The following is a 19,212-nucleotide window of genomic DNA, read 5'->3' as shown; positions in this document are numbered from 1 at the left end:
AAATTATGCAACTTAATACATATGTTTTTCTTGATATATATATATATATATATATATATAATTTTGGGACTTCTTAAATCTGGAGTCTATCATAAGCTATAGCTCTGCCTCTTGAGCTGATAATACAGTTAAGACTTTTCCTGAGCCAGAAGCTTTCCTTCCTAATGACTCCATGTCAAGATATAGTGTCTGTTGATTTAGCTCTGGCTTTTCACAGAAAATAACATTTACTGAGTACTTACTAAGGGGCAGGAACTGAACTAAGTCATTTTATATAGGTCAATAGTATGTCTTGCCTTTCTTATGATCCTGTGAAGTGAGACTTGACCTCATTCTCCATTGTCTCTGAGGCTGAGTCAAATTAAATATTTTGTCCAATGTCACATAGCTGGTAAAGGTAGATAAGGCTTAAACCACAGCAAGGATAATTTCACAGTTAAGAATCTTAACCACCGTTCTATATTGCCACTTGAGTCAGGCATCTAGTTTAATGAAGGCACAAGCATTTATTAAGCTTCTACACAGTTAGGAGCTATTATGGATACTAAAAGGTGTAGTGTGTATTTTTTTCTCATATGGTATTTGAGGTGAGGTCTATTAAAAAGACCATACTATACTTACTCCCCAATAAGAAAGATGAGTATTTTAAGTAACAGATGAGTGGAGCAGGCAGTTTAGAGGAAAGAGAAATCACAACTGCTGATAATCATTGATAGATCAAAAGGGCAGAGGAGCAGAGATAGTAGGCTGTGTGGTTCTGTGGAGGCCCCAAAGCAGGGCTCTTTCCCTGTGCTTCTTAATTTCTTTTTTAACCTAAGAAGGAATGCCATACAATAATGAGATTTGCCCAGAAGTTTTATCTAAAAGCTGTGTCATTCTGTAAGCTCAAGAAGAAAAGCTCATTTCATTATATCAGTTGTCAAAGGATTAAATTGGGGAAAGAAAAGAAATATATCTTTGTCTTTTGCTTGTAGTGAATAAATGGCTCCACATGTCTGTAAAAAGCAGAAGTGCACTATTAGGATTTGAACTCAGCACTTCTCTGATAAAGTTACTGTGGTTTGTCCAATTCTATGATGCAGGGATTGTCCCCAGTGATTTCACCTTCAAATACCGCCCCCCCTCCACTGCCCTGGATCAGATGTACAGTGAAGCTCAATGCCCAAATCACATACCTACCAGATGGATTGACTGAATTTGTCCTACATGTGGACCCACAGATGATCAAAGTTGCTTAAAAAAAACAAGAAAAAAGAAAGGCCATGTGGTGAATCTCCTATTTGTTGGTAGAAGAAATAGTGCCAGGTGTCCTCTGGGCAGGTAGAGCACGTGCCCACATTCTATCACTCCTTCCATTTCCCTTGCTGGAGTGTCAAAAATGTGGCATTCACAACAGTACCTTTGGAAATTTGTTCATAGGAAGTTAAGGAATATGACCAAGGATAAGGTAGAAGAGGGAGAGGAAGATACTTCCATGAGAGGGGACTATTTCAACTTAAGGTATGTTCTCAAAGACCCGCCTTGCAATTCAATCATCATGGAAGAGTTAATATCATAAATTTATCATGTGTAGACTAGTCTCTTTTCTCAATCTACCTTAGAAAATCAGGCATTGGGGCAAACAGCTTCATTATTTACAGGCAACATAAGGATTCTGTTTTATGAAATGATATGGATCAACTAGTTTCAGAGTAGCCAGGAGGTTATAGGATGGGTTTGGATATAGGTCCTGGGAGACAGACAGGTTCCATTTAAACATTTTGGAGAAGACACTGCAGTCTAGAAGACCAAATGAGCAAAAACACAGAAGCATTAACACCTGCTCCATGCAGAGGACTCAAAAGTGACCCCTGGAAGGCAGGTACAAAACTCCACTTGAGAAGCATCCAGGCAAGCACAAATGGCTTTGCATGTCAAGATGACATTTTGTACATGACTAAGGAATTCCTACCTTATGTGTAGACTTGGCCTAGTGGAGGGCTAGAAGTGGCCATTCCTGGAACCTGCCCTTGCCCTTATGCAATGAGAGAGATAGAGGCTCAGTTCCTGGCTCTGACCCCATGGGCTATGTGATTTTGATTGAGTGTTTACCTGTCTCCTTTGCACCTGTCTATGAGACCGGGCTAATGCTATCCATCACACTTGCTTATTGTGGATGATATATAACAGTGCCTTTAAAAAGCCTAATACATACTAGGCTTTCCATAGATAGTAACTACTTTCATTACATTGCTTCTTTACTCATAGCTTGTCTATATATCTGCATCAAGATCATAAAGGAATATAATTATATATGTTCACAGACTTTGTTTAACTCAGAGATACATTCCCCATCTGGTCTCTTATGTGTGTTTTAAGTACAAAGAGTACTCTTTACAAATTCATGGGTGGGGCAGTATGATGAGCTTGTGCTCTGCCTGTCTGTCTCCCAGGCTATATGGAATCGTCCCTTATGGGGAACTGTTTCTACTTTGTCTTTAATTGCTTCTTGTTGAGGAAACTTGTCAGCTAAGGTTGCTTTCTATCACCCGATGTCACTTCTTTCTCTAGTTTAGTTTGTCAGTTGGGGGACATTCATTTAATCAAGAGATAGATTTTCCAGATGTACCAGTACTAATTCACTTTGGAAGAGGGTCTAGCAGGGCTTCTTATTTCATGCACTAGCACACATACCCAAGACAGCAGTCCACTTCTGCCTGGCTTAGGGTGTGGGTGAGAGGTAGGGGAAGGATGATAGCAGTAGAGCTACCCAGTTGAGTACCACTGCTGGCACGACCCTTGTCTTCCTGTCCCTTTCTTCTTGGTAGGAGATATTCTCCAGGATCTCACTTTGGAGCTACCTGTTTCCAGTAGAGCCCCAATACTGATAAAGATGCAGGTGTATCATTACTTTTTTCCTAGATTTTTATGCCAGTTGAGAACTTTCTGTGTTCTGCCATGTATGACATTCAATTTCATCTTGACAGTTGCTCGGGAGAACAAATGCAGTAGTTCTTAGGAGTGGTATTGAGGCTCCAACTTTTGGAAATGAATAAAATGAGATTCAGAAAGGTGTCAGCAAAGGAACATGTTAGCTTGTGTTCACCATAGTAGAAACTTCATATCTAGAGACAGGCAGTTTTAAGGCCATGATAAGACACTCACCTTCCAAAGAGGCTTTGAGAGAAATCTAGTTTTTTCTAAATAACTTCTGATTTTGATTTTCCTGCTCTTCTCTCCAGAAATCTACATTCTGCTTATCACGGCCTGTCCCAGGCCCAGCCATGTGCCCTTCTCATAGAAGAGTTAGTCCTTATATCCATTTAAAAGGCCTTTGTCTGTTTGTTTTTTTGTCCTGGCTTTCTGTTAGGACAAATGATTGAGATCTCTCTCCATGTATCCTTCAGTGGGACCCAGCTTCTTCTGTCTCTCTGGACCAAGTTATTGCTAACCTTTGCAAGGAGCAAAGTCAGGAGGCATTTTATCCAAATGTAGAGAAAGGCAAAGTTTGGTTCAGACACAGAGATCACACACATTCTGGGACATCATAGCAGGAGTTAGAAAGGAGACATACCAGTCAAACCATTTCTTTTTATGATTTAATCAGCCTAGAGGTTGCCTGAGGATTCTTCTGTGTTTCTCTTTGCTCGTGGTCTGCTGGTGTCACTAAAGCAAGAAATTCAGCCTTTGAATGGGAAGGTGAGCATTGGTGACTTCCTACCACACTAATAGTGAGCTTCCTCAGTGCTGATGGAAGGGATTAGTAAAAAGTGTGGGCAGTGCTGGGCATGGATTCTGGGAACTTATTGCTTGGGTTTGAGTCCTGCTCTGCATTTAGCAATTTAGTGTCTATGAACTGGTTACTTAGTTGTTCTCTGTCTATAAAATGAAGGAATGAGTCTAGGTTTTCCAAACTGATGCTCTCAGGATGGGGTGGTAGATGACAAACCTTTACTAAAGAACCTGGTTATCAGCTGGTTGTGTTAGAAATATGACAGTTCTGGATGGTATTGACTGCAGTTAGGTTCATAGTCAAGGTTACATAATAGGCAAAGCATTTCCAATGATTTGTCTTAGCTATAGATCAATTCTTATAGTGTCTATTCAAAGGCAAATAGCTCTGCTTGACTATCTCCTGGTGACAGGTTAGAGAAAGGAAACAGTAGGATGTTATGAATTAAATGCTATGTGTGGAAATGGCTAATCCAATTAACATTCACAGAAATGGATGGTGAGACTGGTATTGGCTCCTCAGGCTTATTGCTTTACTGAAAATGTGAACGCTTATTCAGCCTTCTGAAAGCTGTGCAGGGGGTGAGACAAGAACAATAACCCTAGCAACTGCCCTCAAGCAGCCAAAGCTTTTGCATCTTCTACGACTTCTCCATTTTCCATTTTTTAAGGAATTTCTTCCTCACAAATTTTACACTTCCATTTCCATTTTCAGAAGAAGAAACAGAGACGTTACTTTGCTGAAGTTGCATAACTCGAAAATAGTGCATGTAGATTTGAACCTAAATCTGGGTCTAGACCTCAACTTGGAATAAGATACTGAAAAGAAAACAAAACACTGGTCATAAGCTCTATCACATTTCTGTCTCTTTCCCTGTGGTTCATGTCTATTGTGGTTTTAAAAAATAGTGTATCTATGATTTTTATTTTATGTGTATGAATGTATCACCTGCATGTATGTAAGTGTACCTGTGTCATGCTATACCTGCAAAGGTCAGAAGAGGGCGTTGGATACCCTGGAACTGGAATTATTAGCTGCCATTTGGGTGCTGGGAACTGAACCTGAGTCCTCTGCAAGGGCAGTCAGTACTCTTAAACACTGAGCCATCTCTCCAGCCCCCCATTTTCTATTTTTTTTTCTTTTTATTATCATACAGCTGCAATATCACTAAAAAATCAGACTGCTGAAAATCAATCCAGGATACCACATTAAAATTCAGTTCTGGGGCTGGAGAGATGGATCAGTAGATAAAATGCTTGCTGTGCAAGTGTGAACACCTGAGCACAGATCCTTAGAACCATATAAAGCTGGAGGCAGTAGTGCACAGCTGTCATCCCAGTGCTCCTACAGTGGGATGGGAGGTGGAGAGAGGAGAAGGCTCTGAATCTTGTAGACCAAGGACAGAGCAAGAAACAAGAGATCCTAGGTGGTCGATGAGGATTGACACCCAAGTTGTCCATTGATCTCCACATGTACACTGTGGCATATACATGCCTACAGAGAGAGAGAGAGAGAGAGAGAGAGAGAGAGAGAGAGGAGAGAGAGAGAGAGAGAGAGAGAGAGAGAGAGAGAGAGAGAATATAAGATAAAGAGATGAGCATTAATAAGAGTAACACGTTTATGAAGTTCTAATTTTAGGAAACTAGATTAATCCCCATGTTACTACAAATTACCCCAGATTCAGCAAGTCCTAACAGTCTTTAGTTGGTGTACAAGTTACTTTAAATGACTTATAGAAGAAAAAGTTTATATTGGCTTACAGTTCCAGAGGGAGAGTCTCTAATGACAGGAGAGGTGTGGCAACAGGCGGCCATGGCAGCTGGAGCAGGAAGGTCAGAGCACAGGTATTTGATCACAGACACAAATCAGAGAGCAGACTGGAAGTGGGACAAAGCTATGAACTTTCAAAGTCTGTCCCCAGTGCAGACCTCCTCCTGCAAGGCTGTGCCTCCTAAATGTTCTATAGCTTCCCCAAACAACACCACTGGCTGGAGACCAAGGGCTCAAATACTAGAGCCTATGGGGACCATTTCTCACTCAAACCATCACAGTTGGTATCTTTACGTTCCCCACCTATATTCCCAATCTGGTTGGGAATGTGGCCGTGGTCATATGGGGACTGTGCCTTGGGGAGGACATGGAAATAGAAGCCCTGTTGGGCCCCTTACAGGGCAAAATAGTTTCTGGGATAGCCTTTTCTATAAATTTAAATTCTCAAATAAAAAAAAGTCCCCAACTGACTCAACCAGGCCTTCAGATTATCACACTTCTCCACCATACCGAAGGCATGTTCCATGTGAATAAAACCAAACCAAAACAAAACAAAATCCCACAAATCGCCCTCCTCACCAACACTTATAACACTCAAACATTAAAAAGAAATCTTTTGTGTTTCTGGTGTGTGCGTGCTAATATGTGAATAAGGCACATCTAGGCTATGGTGCATTTGGAGGTGAAAGAACCACCTCAGGTGTTGGCCCTCATCTTCTGCCTTGTTTGGGACAGGGCTCTTGTTAGCTGCTGCCCGTGGCAGGCTAGCATAGAACCACTGCAGTTACAGGCACATGCTGTCATGTCTGCCTCTACTTGTGCTCTAGAGAGCCAAACTCTTTGAGTCCTCACACTTGTGTGATAAGTGCTTTATCAGACTCCCCATCCTTAGTCAACCATTTTTAAAGGAAATATAATCCCAGTTCTTTAAACAATCAAAGAGAGCAAGAGGATGCTGTGAAAACGCAAGTCTTCCGTTCGTGATTATGAATTCTACAAATCTGCTCTCCAATGACAATTTCAGAGTTTACATTTCTTCCATTTTCCTATGCTTATATGAACCTATATATTCATAAGACCCTCCATTTTCACGCAATGATAGCATGGTTCTCATTCTATCCCATTCCTAACTTCACTGAACAAAATGATTTGGAAGGACTCCATATCAAAACCAGAAGTAATACCTGATTTTTAAAAACAGCATACTATTCCATTATAAAGGGGTTTCATCCATTATCGATGTTATTAAGATCATTTGTGATCTTTGACCAAGATATTTAGTAAATATCTTTGTATGAGAGTGCACCCATGCAACTTAATATATCTTGAATTTTACTGGCAAACTCATACTGTTAACTTTCTGATAAAAAGAAAGTCACTACAAGGAGAAAGACAAGAGGACTGTGATGGTAAAAATAGAGACTTACTCTGAGCCTGTGTGCTCCAGATATCTCGTGGGATGCTTTTTAAACAATGCTGTGTCTCATGCTTCTCATGTTGTTTCAGACCATTATGCCCTGAAGTCTCTTGGACCTTTTTCCTGGATGCCCAATGAGTGATGGATGGATACTGTTTGCAAGATTGATTCATGTGCCACTTTTGCTTGGCTTTTGACAGGTTGTTTATAAGAATAATGACATCCGTCTGGAGCTGTCTCGCCTGGCCCGGATTGGTGACACCAAGATGAAAATCTATGGTGAGGTTGTGTTCAAGTGTGAGAATGTGGCCACACTGGATCCCATCAACTTTGAGACCCCAGAGGCTTACATCAGCTTGCCCAAGTGGAACACCAAACGTATGGGCTCCATCTCCTTTGACTTTCGCACCACTGAGCCGAATGGTTTGATTCTCTTCACTCATGGGAAGCCCCAGGAGAGGAAAGATGCTCGGAGCCAAAAGAACACGAAAGTTGACTTCTTTGCTGTGGAACTTCTTGATGGCAACCTGTATTTGCTGCTTGACATGGGCTCAGGCACCATCAAAGTGAAAGCCACTCAGAAGAAAGCCAATGATGCGGAATGGTACCACGTGGACATTCAGCGTGATGGCAGATCGGGTAAGAAGAGGAAGGGTGTGGGACCTAGTGTACATAGAAACTAGCTTTTACTCTCAGGCTTTCTATATTTATTTTGCCTTGTGTAATTGCCTGCTTATATACAGTCCTTGACTATTCTCACTGATGGCTTTTGGAAGATGTTTGCAAATTAGGCACCTGTCTCCTGGATGACTCTGTTCCTCTGCACACCTTCCTCTCATTCCTGCATAACAGTCTCACTGGTAGAGCTAAGAATCTGGTACCAAAAATGATTTTATAAATAGTATTTCCCTTCTTATCAAAGAGGCTGTCAGACCTCTGATGGGATATCCCCCCGCCACTACCCTTTCTTCTTCTTTCTCTTATCACCATGGAAACTGATCGTGACATCACAGCTGTTACATTATGTGATTACTCTGTAGGATAAGTTTCACTGCCAGAGTTTATGGAGTGACATCCCTTTCAATAATTGGCAAGAGTCATGTTGCAGCGAGGAATTATGACAAGAAAGGAAACAGCAAATTGATTTTTCCTGAAGTCATGTTCAATTTAAAGCCTTCCTTTGGTGTGAAAGCTCATATTTCACTGTTCCGCTCAGACCTCACTAACTCTCCCTTCCTCTTCATAACCTTTTACATTTGGTTTAAATGGCTTTGTTTGCTTCTGCAGCCGCAGATCAAACAAGCTAGCCCCAGGCAGTACATAGCCACTCTAGAGGAAGAACAAAAAAGAGGGTGAAAAAAATAAAAAAGATAGCAATAGAGAACTGGGCTTTTGAATGCTGTAACAGTCTGCCTGGCTTTCTAGGGAACCCTCTGGCGATGAAGACCATATTCTGTGTTATTAGTAAGGGTGTTTCCTTAAGACCAATAAGCACAGCAACTGAATTTCAGGCCTGCTTAAACAGGACATATACAAGACTGAGTTTTGCTTCATCTGACCTATTTGTATGGACTTACTTCTGTAAACATGAAAAAGTCTGTTTTTGGACATGCTTATGTCTAGGTGCCCTTGGTCAATGGGAGAAAGCAAGGAGTTCCTCCAAAAGGCTGAAGCCAAAAACAGCTGAGCTTCAAGAGGATGACAGCTTTTCTGTGTAAAAGGCCCCAGCTAGAGGGGCGGTGGTGGGAATGCATGGTTTTGCCCTCAGGAAGATGTAGATGCCTCTGTGCAGAGGCTACATGGTGGCAGATGTTTTGCTGGATGTTTTATTGCCCAGTAGGAATCTTTATTGATTGTCTGAAATCTGATCCTAACCAACAGGCTTCAAATTAAATGTGCTTGTTGAGCAAGAATGAACATTTTGTGATTTTTTTTAAAGAGAAAAACACACACAAATTAATTTCTCTGGAGGCTTAATTTCTGTATCTCAAGTTTGTCAATAAAATTCCAGCTGGGTCAGCACTAGAATGCCATCTCAGAATTGACTATAAAACACTGATGTTGGTTAAGTCTATGTGTGGAAGTAGATCATGGTTGAAGAGTTTTGTGTATGATTAACTTTGACCTTGCCATGGCTTAGAAATGGTCTACTGGTGTCCCAATGAGGCTAAAGCCATGTATTAATTTCTGGCTATTCCCATCACTAATTGCTTTTTCTAGTATGGCAGCTACTTTGCTTTGCTTTGTTAGAACCACCAGGGGACCCATCTTCCACAAATTCATTTGGATTTCAGAAGCCTCAAATTAATACCTGGAAGCTACAACATTGGCCAATGTTTTGAAATACTGATGAATTCGATCAAAGCCTATAAAAATTTACTTAATAAACAGTAATTGTTGTAGGAAAGCAGTGTAGTATTATATTTTAATAGGATCTGTTAAACTTTACATCTTCTGAGGATATTTTTCTGATTTTTTCAGTTAGTTACCAATCTATTCTAAAATAGATATTTATAAAACAAGTGTGTCTGAATGTGCCTTTTCTCTGAGCATCCAGAAGAATAATAGACCTGAGAGATGATCCATAAAAACTTTTATGATTACTGCTTAGTTGGGGCACAGTCTTAAAACCTGATGAGTGCATTTAAAATGTTTTTAGTCATATATTCAGCGGACAGTTTTCCCATGGGAGGTAGCCAATGCTCCATATCATAAAGTGATTCTAATACTGTCCTGACTTGGAAATGTATGTGTCTTCTGTCTTGGTTACTTTCACATTGCCATGATAAAATATCCTGACCAAACCTATTTAAGGGAGAAAAGGCTTATTTTGGCTCACACTTCCAGAGGGATGCAATTCATCATAGCAGGGATGACCCAGCTGCAGGCAGAGGTAGGCATGATGGCAGAAACAAGAGGCTGGCCCTTCACACTGCATTCACACTCAGAAAGCAGAGAGTGAAAAGAAGATGGGTTGGGATATGAAGCCTCAAGTCCTGCCTCCTGAGAGGATCCACTTCCTGAAGACTCCACAAACAGCACCATCAGTTGGGGACCAAGAGTTCCAACACATGAGCCTTTGAGGAATATTTCATATTTAAACTAAAGCATCACCCCATTGGTTGCTGATCACATTAACCCTGTGGATCTTTGAAGGCTAAGGAAGGGAAGCTGTGCAAGAGAAGACATTGAGACATAAATCTCAACATCTTCATTCGTGTTTTTTATTCTTTTAGTATTTCATCCATGTATGCAATGTATTTGATTTTATTCACCCTCCAATACCTCCTCCAGATCTAATTGGGACCCATTACCCTATTCCCCCCAATTTCATGTCCTATATTATTATTATTAGGCCCCGAGTCCAGTTAGTACTGGTTTTATGTGCATGGGGATGGGGCCATTCATGGGAGCATGGAAATCCTATCAGTGGCCACATCCTTAAAGAAAAGTGCTTCTTCCTCCCTCAGCAGCCCTCAATGGCCAGTAGCTCCTCAGCTAGGGGTGGGGCCTTGGGAGTCCCTCCTCAATCCATGCTGAAATTTTAATGACTACTACCTCAGAAGATTGTTTGGGGGTTAAAGCCTAAAAAAAAAAAAAATCACATAAATGAGTTGTTGGTACGGCTCAGTGGTGTATGCCCCACATGTGTGAGGATCTGGATTGAGTCCCAACCCCCCCCTCAAATCAATCAATCAATCGATCAGTCAATCAATCAATCAATCAATCTTTTTTTTTTTTTTTTTGGTCTTTTTGAGACAGGGTCTCCCTGCAGCCCCAGCTGGCCTGGAACTCACTATGTAGACAGGCAGGCCTTGAACTCACAGAGATCTGCCTGCCTCTGCCTCCCAAGTGCTGGGACTACAGGCATGCACCACCACGCCTGGGTCAATCAATACTTTTTTAAACCATGTAACATGCTTAAAATGGTAGCCAGGACATTATTTTTGTGGTATGTTTTTGAAATATTAAGAATCAAACAGGCAAAGCATGTTTCTGTAGGAGAAAGCTCTAGAAGAGTTCTGGAGGACAGTCAGCTCACTCTCCCCTCAGCCCCCACATCAGGGTCCCTTGCATCTTTTTATTTCATTCTCATGTTCTGATTTGGAGCACACACCGTATTTGTGATCTCTGATCTGCTCAGCCATTAGGTTATACCCTTGCTAGCTGAGGGAATTAAGACTCAGAGGCTAGCTTATGAATGACATAATCCAGTTATCTTAGTACTAGGAAGCACTTCAAAAATACTTAACAAAAGGAAAAAAAAAAAAAAACAATCCCAGCAGGATTCTTGGGTATTACCTAGTTCATTTCCTTGATTCAACAGTTCAGGAAATTGAGCTGTGAAATGGTTGAGGGACTAGCCTAGGGTGGAAAAGCCATGGAGGACAGAGATATTTCTTCCCAGTTTCTCAGGTAGCATCTTGTAGAAAGTCATTTGACAAAGCCCAGCATCCAGCCCATACCAAGATCTGTCTGTGTCTCTGACTCATCTCTTCTTAGCCTCTTCTTGCCTCTGATTCTGAACAAACTACCTCCTACCCTCAGGGATTTCAAATAAAGATTTAATTAATTATTATGTACATTTCTGTGTATGTGTGCCATGGTGTGAATACAGAGGTTAGAGGAAAAATCTGTGGAGTCTGTTATTGCCTTCTTTTACCTGGGTTCTGGGAATTGAACTCAGGTTGTCAGGCTTGAGTCACAAGGACCTTTATCTATTGAGCCACTCACTAGCCCCCTTGAAGCCTTTGTAGGCAGCATTCTCTCTACCTGGTATGATCTTTCTCTTGGACTTTGCAGGGCTGGACTTTTTTAAACCTTTTGGGTTGACTGTCCTCCACATAAAGAGGCCTTCACTGATACATAGTCTAAAGTAGAGCCTATGGGCTGCTATCATGACACCCACTATTTGCCAGTTTTATTGGACTATTTGATGTTATGCCTCTCTGCTCTGCAACATCAGCCCAATTGAAGAACTATGCTTAACAAGCCCATCATCATGTCTAGAATTATACTAGAGACACAACAGTGTTCACTATGCATTTATTAAATGCATAAAGAAACACATTTCTATCCAAGGGTTGTGGCTCACACCTATAATTCCAGTGCATGGAAAGTAAGGCCCAAGGATGATCCTAAGTTCAAGGCCAGCTTAGATATTGTAGCAAGTAGGAGGCCAGACAGGGCTACATAGTGTGACTCTTTCTAAAAAGAAAACAAAACTCCCAAAACAACAACTGTAATACCAGTTAAAGACAGTGCTTAAAATATTGGTTGGCAGACCTGGCAGTCAATGCCCAGTCTATAGGGTATTAAAAGAAAGAGAGGTAAAAGGGCTGGAGAGATGGTGCAACAGTTAAAGGCACTGGTTGTTCTTGCAGAGGACATAGATTGGAATCCCAGCACCCACATGGCAGCTGATAACCATCTGTAACTACAGTTCTAGGGGATCTGTTGCCCTCTTCCGTCAATGGGCACCTCACAGCATAGGTGTACCTATATACATACAGGCATAACACTCATACACACAAAATTAGAAAAAAAGAGAGGCAGAAGATGATGTTCCATCCTTTGGGGTATAGTGATACCCAGAAGAGGACTCAGTCACATGCAGAGGCCTTATACTGTCCCAGGCCTTATACCTTATTGCAGGTGCTCTACACCTATGAACTCATTTAATTATCACACCAGCCTGTGGGATAATTATTTCCCCATTTTACAAAAGAAAAGGTGAAGTCTCTTCTCCATAGTTATAAACCTGGTGTATGAAAGGAGATGGAATCTAAACTCATCTTGCCCTGAATGGTAGAGAAGAGACATATTAGGGGTTTTCCTGTGTCCTCATAAGGTCCAGGTTGTCTTGGCTCACAGAGAGTGCAAGCCAATGCTCCTTTTCACCAACTTGCAGTGATTCATTTCCTGCTTGCACTGTTCTTTCCTGACCAGGCAATGCTGGGCCACTCACCAGCATCTGAACTCACCTGTTGGTTTAACTGTCCTCCACATGGAGAGGCTTCCTTAATTTGCTTGATAAGCTGAGGGGGCTCACCTGCTATGCCAGAGAGCCGGTAACTCACTGTGTCTATCTCTCATCCCAGGTACCATTTCTGTGAACAGCAGGCGCACACCATTCACCGCCAGTGGGGAGAGTGAGATCTTAGACCTGGAGGGGGACATGTACCTGGGCGGGCTGCCGGAGAACCGAGCTGGCCTCATTCTCCCCACGGAACTCTGGACCGCCATGCTCAATTATGGCTACGTGGGCTGCATCCGTGACCTGTTCATAGACGGTCGCAGCAAGAACATTCGGCAGCTGGCGGAGATGCAGAATGCGGCAGGTGTCAAGTCCTCCTGTTCACGCATGAGCGCCAAGCAGTGTGACAGCTATCCCTGCAAAAACAACGCCGTGTGCAAGGATGGCTGGAACCGGTTCATCTGCGACTGCACTGGCACAGGTTACTGGGGAAGAACCTGTGAAAGAGGTGAGTCACCTTCCTGGGTCGGAGTGGTGTGTGCTTGGGACATTGCTCACCCTGGGCTCCTCTTCTTCCAAGGAACAGTGATGGGTTCTTGGAGCTCCAGGTCTCCCTCTTTCTAGTTGTAAATAATCCAATTAGTTTAACTATGGTTAACTGGTAGAAAGGGAAGCATTAAATAACCATCACCTTGGTCCAGTATAGTTTCAGTGTCTATGGATGCTGAAGGTTCTCTTTTGAGATTCTAGAAGAATTAGTCAGCTGGTTGTTTCCTTTATTTCTTCCACTCATGTTTCCTTAGTGCTTTCTGAAGCCTAACTCTGGGGTTATAGAATATTGAGCAAAATGTCCTCACGGAGCTGGCTGCCTACTGATATTAAATACATAATTACAGACATGGTAAATTTTATAAGAGGCAGTGTGATGAACTAGTGATAAACATGATCTCTGGGGCCATTTGGGTGAGATTTTGAGCCTCACAGAGTCACGTGACAACATCTCTGAGACTTGATTTACTTATTTGTAAAAGAGAAGCAACTAGGAACCTATCTCAGCTGATACTAATGATGATTGAGTTAATTGGTTCCTGAAGTATGCCTAGCATTTAATATGCATTAGTGTTTGCTGTATAGTCAGTTATTATTATCAACATCATCAATGGTAAGGTACAGAGACGTACGAGATGCCTTTTCAAAGGGACCCAGCCATACTACAGGAGTTTAGTCAGCAAAGAAGAGATACAAAATGGAAGTCTTGACACATGAGTGGGCTTTAGCTTGGCAAAAATGTGGTAGGACTGAGTGTGCTCTACACCAGAAGGGTGGTGTGTGCCAAGGGGCAGATGTGAGACCAGAAGGGAGTGAGAATCTGGACAAAGTCCAGAATAAGATGGGTGTTTTGTTTCTTTCTGTACAAAGTCATAATGGAATGTGGGTATGAAGAGTTGCTGTAGAGGGGAACGCTGACCCTTTTGAACAAGCCAGAATGCTAAGGGAGCCCCTCTCCCTGTATAACTTAATCATCTCGTTTGTGCAGAACTTACTTTTTGAGCAAAAAAGCAGAGATAGAGAACATCAAGATTAGGAGATTCCTCTGTGAGCCATAGTCAGATTGCAGCTTGCTCTGTTTTATTGACAAGGCACACAAATCCAGCTGGCTATCTGTGGGTTATCAATTTCTACTTTATATAAAAGGATACTTTATATAATTACCAAGTTCTTCTAAGGGCCTACTTCTACAGCATGAGGATGCTGAATCTGTAATAGATTGACTTCCTACTCTGAGGTAGCTTATTTATTTGACTAAGGAATTCAGACTTTCACACAGAAAGCAGTGGTACAATGGCATAAGACAGCAGCATAAGCTCTGCTGGGGGTGGGGGGCAGAGGAGGAAGTTTGAGACCCAACATAAGAGAGAATGTCTTGAGGACATACTGCAGGACTTGATGGCTAAAGACCATCCATAGTCAGATACTCCAAGCACTGGAAATCTGATGATGAGAGTGATACTGGGCAAGTCTGGAGTGCTGCTGTATGACTAGTGCACAACTATTTTCAGGGAGTGATTTTTGTGAGGTCAACTGTATTACAATTTAAAGTATATTTTAAGAGAACTGCAAACTTTCTTCATAGTTATGCCAAAAGCAAGATGCAAGATGGATGCTAGGGTGAAAGTTCTTGTAGCTTTAGAATTTTAAATTGAGTTGACTGAATTTTCAAAGCAGCAACAAGCGAGCATGAGCTAAGATGAGGAGGCAGCCATCTGGAATGGAAATAGGCCACATGGGGTTTCTAAGTCTGTCAAGTACCTGGACCCTTTCCAAATGTCTTTGTAAGGGTAGCCTACTCTGGTGCTGGTTCGAAGAGATGGAAAAGTCATTTAACCTCTGAGAGATAAGAAACTGAATTGATGTAAAGCAAGATATTGTAGATATTCTGTTGTCTGTAAAATTAGTATAAGAACAGGTCACCTCAGCCATCTCACTTCTTTCTCTTGTAACTCTCAGGCCTTGTGGTGGTAGAGGCAGAGAGTGGTAATTATAGCCAGTTGTGCAATGTAGCTATGAATTCACCTATTCCAAGGGCAAATCAATGGGAGTTGGTCCAAAATTGGGCAAGTACAGTGAAAGTCACTGCACCTTTTACATTGTCACTTTTGACTAGTCATTAAAATGCAGCTGATTGGGGATATATGAGGGACAATTATTCTTGGTACAGTGCAGCCAAGAACCATCCATTCTGGCCAAATGAGAAGCAGCTTAGCAAATTTAAGACATTTGATCTATACATCGCTCAAATCCCAGACGGTTCAACTGATTGTTTTGTTCCCCCACTAATTGTTTTTTGCCCCTGCATTATTCCTGACACCATGTTCAGAATGAATCACTGGAGTGGAAAAATGATAGAACTGCACTCTGTTAGGGAATATACAGAGCGTCCTAGTGACATTGTTTTTCCCTCATTGAAACCAGTTCCTCAGTGGAGACCCTGATGAGCATCTTCTCTTCACTTTGCATACATTTATTGCAGGTGTAGAATGTTCTAGGCACTACAGTTAATGAAAAAAAACCAAAGACTATTCCTGGAAAAGCCCATACTTCAGGTCAAGGGATTTATATGTGGTCTTCTGAGAGACAGAAAGGGTGATGTTGGAATGCTTAATGTTGTTGATATTATGATCAGTGTCTGTAGAGAATTGTAGGGTAAATAGGTGGGGTGGCCACTTTTATATGGGGGAACTGGTGATGGGAAGAGGGAGGGACAAGTATCTTGGATTTCTTTATTTTTGATTCCTGTTTCTAGCAAAACTGTGTCATTTTTTCCCCTGAGCTTCAGAATCAGCTACAGGCATTTTGAAGAGGAGTAAAGTATTTGGTATCCTCTTTGCACAGGAATATGAGCCCCCTTAGGATTAAGGGATATTCCTCCCTACCATAAAATCAACCTGGTTGCTCCATTGCCATTCTCTAACTTTTCTTCTTGGAAGCTTTAATTTTAAGCCTAAAGTTAATCAATGCTGTCTAAATGTGATAAGCCTAAGAAAATTCCTAAGACTGTGTATCCTACTTAGCTCAAACTGTGCACTGGCTCCTTGAGTATCAATTATATCATAATAGAAATAGTGCCATTAGAGAGAAGTAAGGTATATAAAATGGAGAAAGCATGGGTGTGATGGTAAAAACTTGAATTCAGAGTTGGATCTGACAGTAGGTAAAAATTGCCAAGGATCCAAGTAAGAGTCATCTAATGGACACCCTACATTGAAGTTGTCATCTCCAAACAAAAGAATAAGGCAAAACATATGTGTATTCAAGACCAGGGTTAATTTTCATGGGTTTCTATCTCTATTAATGAAATTGGATCCCTTTTGCTTCTCATCTTCACAAGAGCATTTCTTCTTCCTGGGAAGAGGAATAACTCTAAATTTTGACTTCTAAAAATTGATTTGATATTGAATTAATATTTGTTTTTTGGCATGGATTGCTGTTATTCTAAGAAGATGTAGATGTCTGTGTCCGTTATGACTGCTATTGTTAGCTCTTTTGGCATCTTATTCATAGTAAGGTAAAAGCTATACCTTTGACCTAAAATCAAAGGCTTGTTAAACATACTTAATTCTAACCAGTTAAGTTGAAATCAAGGAAAACACCTTCCCTCCTATAAAGTCCTATGATAACTTCTTTTGTACACTTCTTTATTTCTATGTGTGCATACCAAGACATGTGTGTGGGGTGAGGCTCAGAGGACAACTTGGAGGAGTTGGTTCTTTCATTCTAACATGTGTGTTTTAGGGATTGAACTTACATCATTAGACTTGGCAGCAAGCACTATTACCCACTGAGCCATCTTGCCAGCCTCCGGGATGCCTTATAAATATACTGTTGAATTTCTTAGTCTATTCTGGAGGTTTTCTTACCTGAATACTTGATCTTCATCGACACATACACATTCTCCTTTCCATAGGATAATGGAAAGGAGTTAGTTCAATTGGTGAGTATCCTTGTAAGGAAACTCTGATTTAATTGCTTAGTGAGCCATCGATCCATCTTGCCAGCCTCCGGGATGCCTTATAAATATACTGTTGAATTTCTTAGTCTATTCTGGAGGTTTTCTTACCTGAATACTTGATCTTCATCGACACATACACATTCTCCTTTCCATAGGATAATGGAAAGGAGTTAGTTCAATTGGTGAGTATCCTTGTAAGGAAACTCTGATTTAATTGCTTAGTGAGCCATCGATCTAAATTTGATTTCATTGAAGATTCTATGTTCTTCCTTAAATATTTTTTTTTCTAAATGCATGTGGGATATATTTGGGAAAAAAGTCCATCCTATGCCAAGAAAAATAACCTGTGATACAGGACAGAATGACCCCATGATTAAAGGCATGAGTTTTAGAGTCAGATAGACCTTGAGTTCTGTGTTAGTTCTGTTACTATTTAGAAAGGTGATATTCAACCCCTCGTTGCAATTCCAAGTTCTTCTGTCTATGAAATGGACATTTATACTTCTTACTTAAAGGTTTCTGGTTTGCTTGAAAACTCCAGAATTCTCTAAGGCATCAAGGAGGTGGCATTTCTAAGACAATTACATGGAAACGTGTTAATCAAATGATGATCTTAGAAAAGAAAGTGACCCTGCCTTAGGCCCTCAGGTCACTGTGACTGAGATCATCTGAACTCAGGGTTTGGACCTTTACTTACTGTTTTTAGAAAAAAAATCACCCAAACCCAATTTTTAACCATTTAGTTTAGTTTTAGCTAGTCTTTTCCATCTTATGCTTTGTTTTTCTTATGTATGTGTATAATCATGCTATAGGCAACTGTGTGTGCTCTGCTTTTCCCACTGAATATCATATTATAATCTACAATTTCTCATCCTAAATGTATTGTATTACTGACACACACAAACAACGTATATATACATACCACACAGATGGAAATGCAATCTTTCTGAATCATTTCCTTAGTGTTCTTAATGATTAAGGGCATGGAAAGCTGACTCACAAAGCTGTTTCCTGTCATAGACATCCAGCCACGTTGAATTACTTTACATTTGTTATCCTGCCTTATTTTTGCAATTTGTAATGACTTGTAAAATGAAATATTAACTATGATTTCTAAAATCAAATGCTTTTGAAAATACTAATTACAGAACCATGAAAATATGATAGAACAGACCTTTCCTGGGTCTCTGGGATTCTGTTAATCTATCATATACACCTGAAAGCCCAAATAACTCTTGTTTCAACAGCAGAGACAGGTAGGCAGCATCTGTTCCCCATCTTCGCTCAGGGATTCCTTCACTCAGGATACATGTCTGGTTGGCCATGTATCATTGGGTGGCAGCAACAGCAGCAGTGGATTCTGCCTGGGAAGACGGAGACACTAGTCTCAGTGAGACTGAATTGTGCCATGTGAATACCACACAGGAATCATAACATTAGAAAGCAGTTGGATTAGTAGATTTCATTGAGGTTATCTGTGTTTTATCCTCATTTTGGTAGCTAAAGAATTCAAAGTCCCGAGGAGTTGATATCATTGTTTCTTGGAGCTTGGAGTAGTTAAAATTAATAATTCCTCATTCCTATCCCATTTCTTTTCCTAATACATGGAGTAGTGGCCCCCTCCTTACAGACAAAGTCTGGATTCTAATGCCATTAAGGAAAAAGCAGCACATGAAATATGTTTATTTTTCCAAGTTTCTGGTAATGTGCTATATGTGTGCTTATGCTGTGTGGTTTTTAACTTCAGGTCACTGTTCTTGGTCTTTTCTCTGTCTATATACTGCCCTTGGTACCCTTACTCTTTGCTACAATGTCAAAGGCCATCT

The 19,212-nt window shown here is 40.9% G+C and overlaps 1 protein-coding gene across 9 annotated transcripts in view; it reads left to right on the top strand.

Moving 5' to 3' along the window:
• Nrxn3 (neurexin 3) overlaps window positions 1-19,212 on the top strand; it is a 1,763,451-nt gene that overhangs the window by 576,312 nt on the left and 1,167,927 nt on the right. For all 9 annotated transcript variants that reach the window (XR_003850606.1, XR_003850607.1, XR_003850608.1 and 6 more), the window contains 2 exons: window positions 7,100-7,538; window positions 13,001-13,384. Coding sequence is in view for 5 of the 9 variants with exons in the window: in XM_008839710.2 (XP_008837932.1) it covers window positions 7,100-7,538; window positions 13,001-13,384 (823 nt within the window). In the remaining 4 variants the exon portion in view is untranslated. The remainder of the gene's footprint in view (window positions 1-7,099; window positions 7,539-13,000; window positions 13,385-19,212) is intronic.

Source organism: Nannospalax galili, unplaced genomic scaffold, assembly GCF_000622305.1.
Source record: "Nannospalax galili isolate Female #2095 unplaced genomic scaffold, S.galili_v1.0 scaffold330, whole genome shotgun sequence".
Lineage (NCBI taxonomy): Eukaryota > Metazoa > Chordata > Mammalia > Rodentia > Spalacidae > Nannospalax > Nannospalax galili.
The sequence above is the reverse complement of the archived record's forward strand: the minus strand, read 5'-3'. Positions and strand labels throughout refer to the sequence as shown.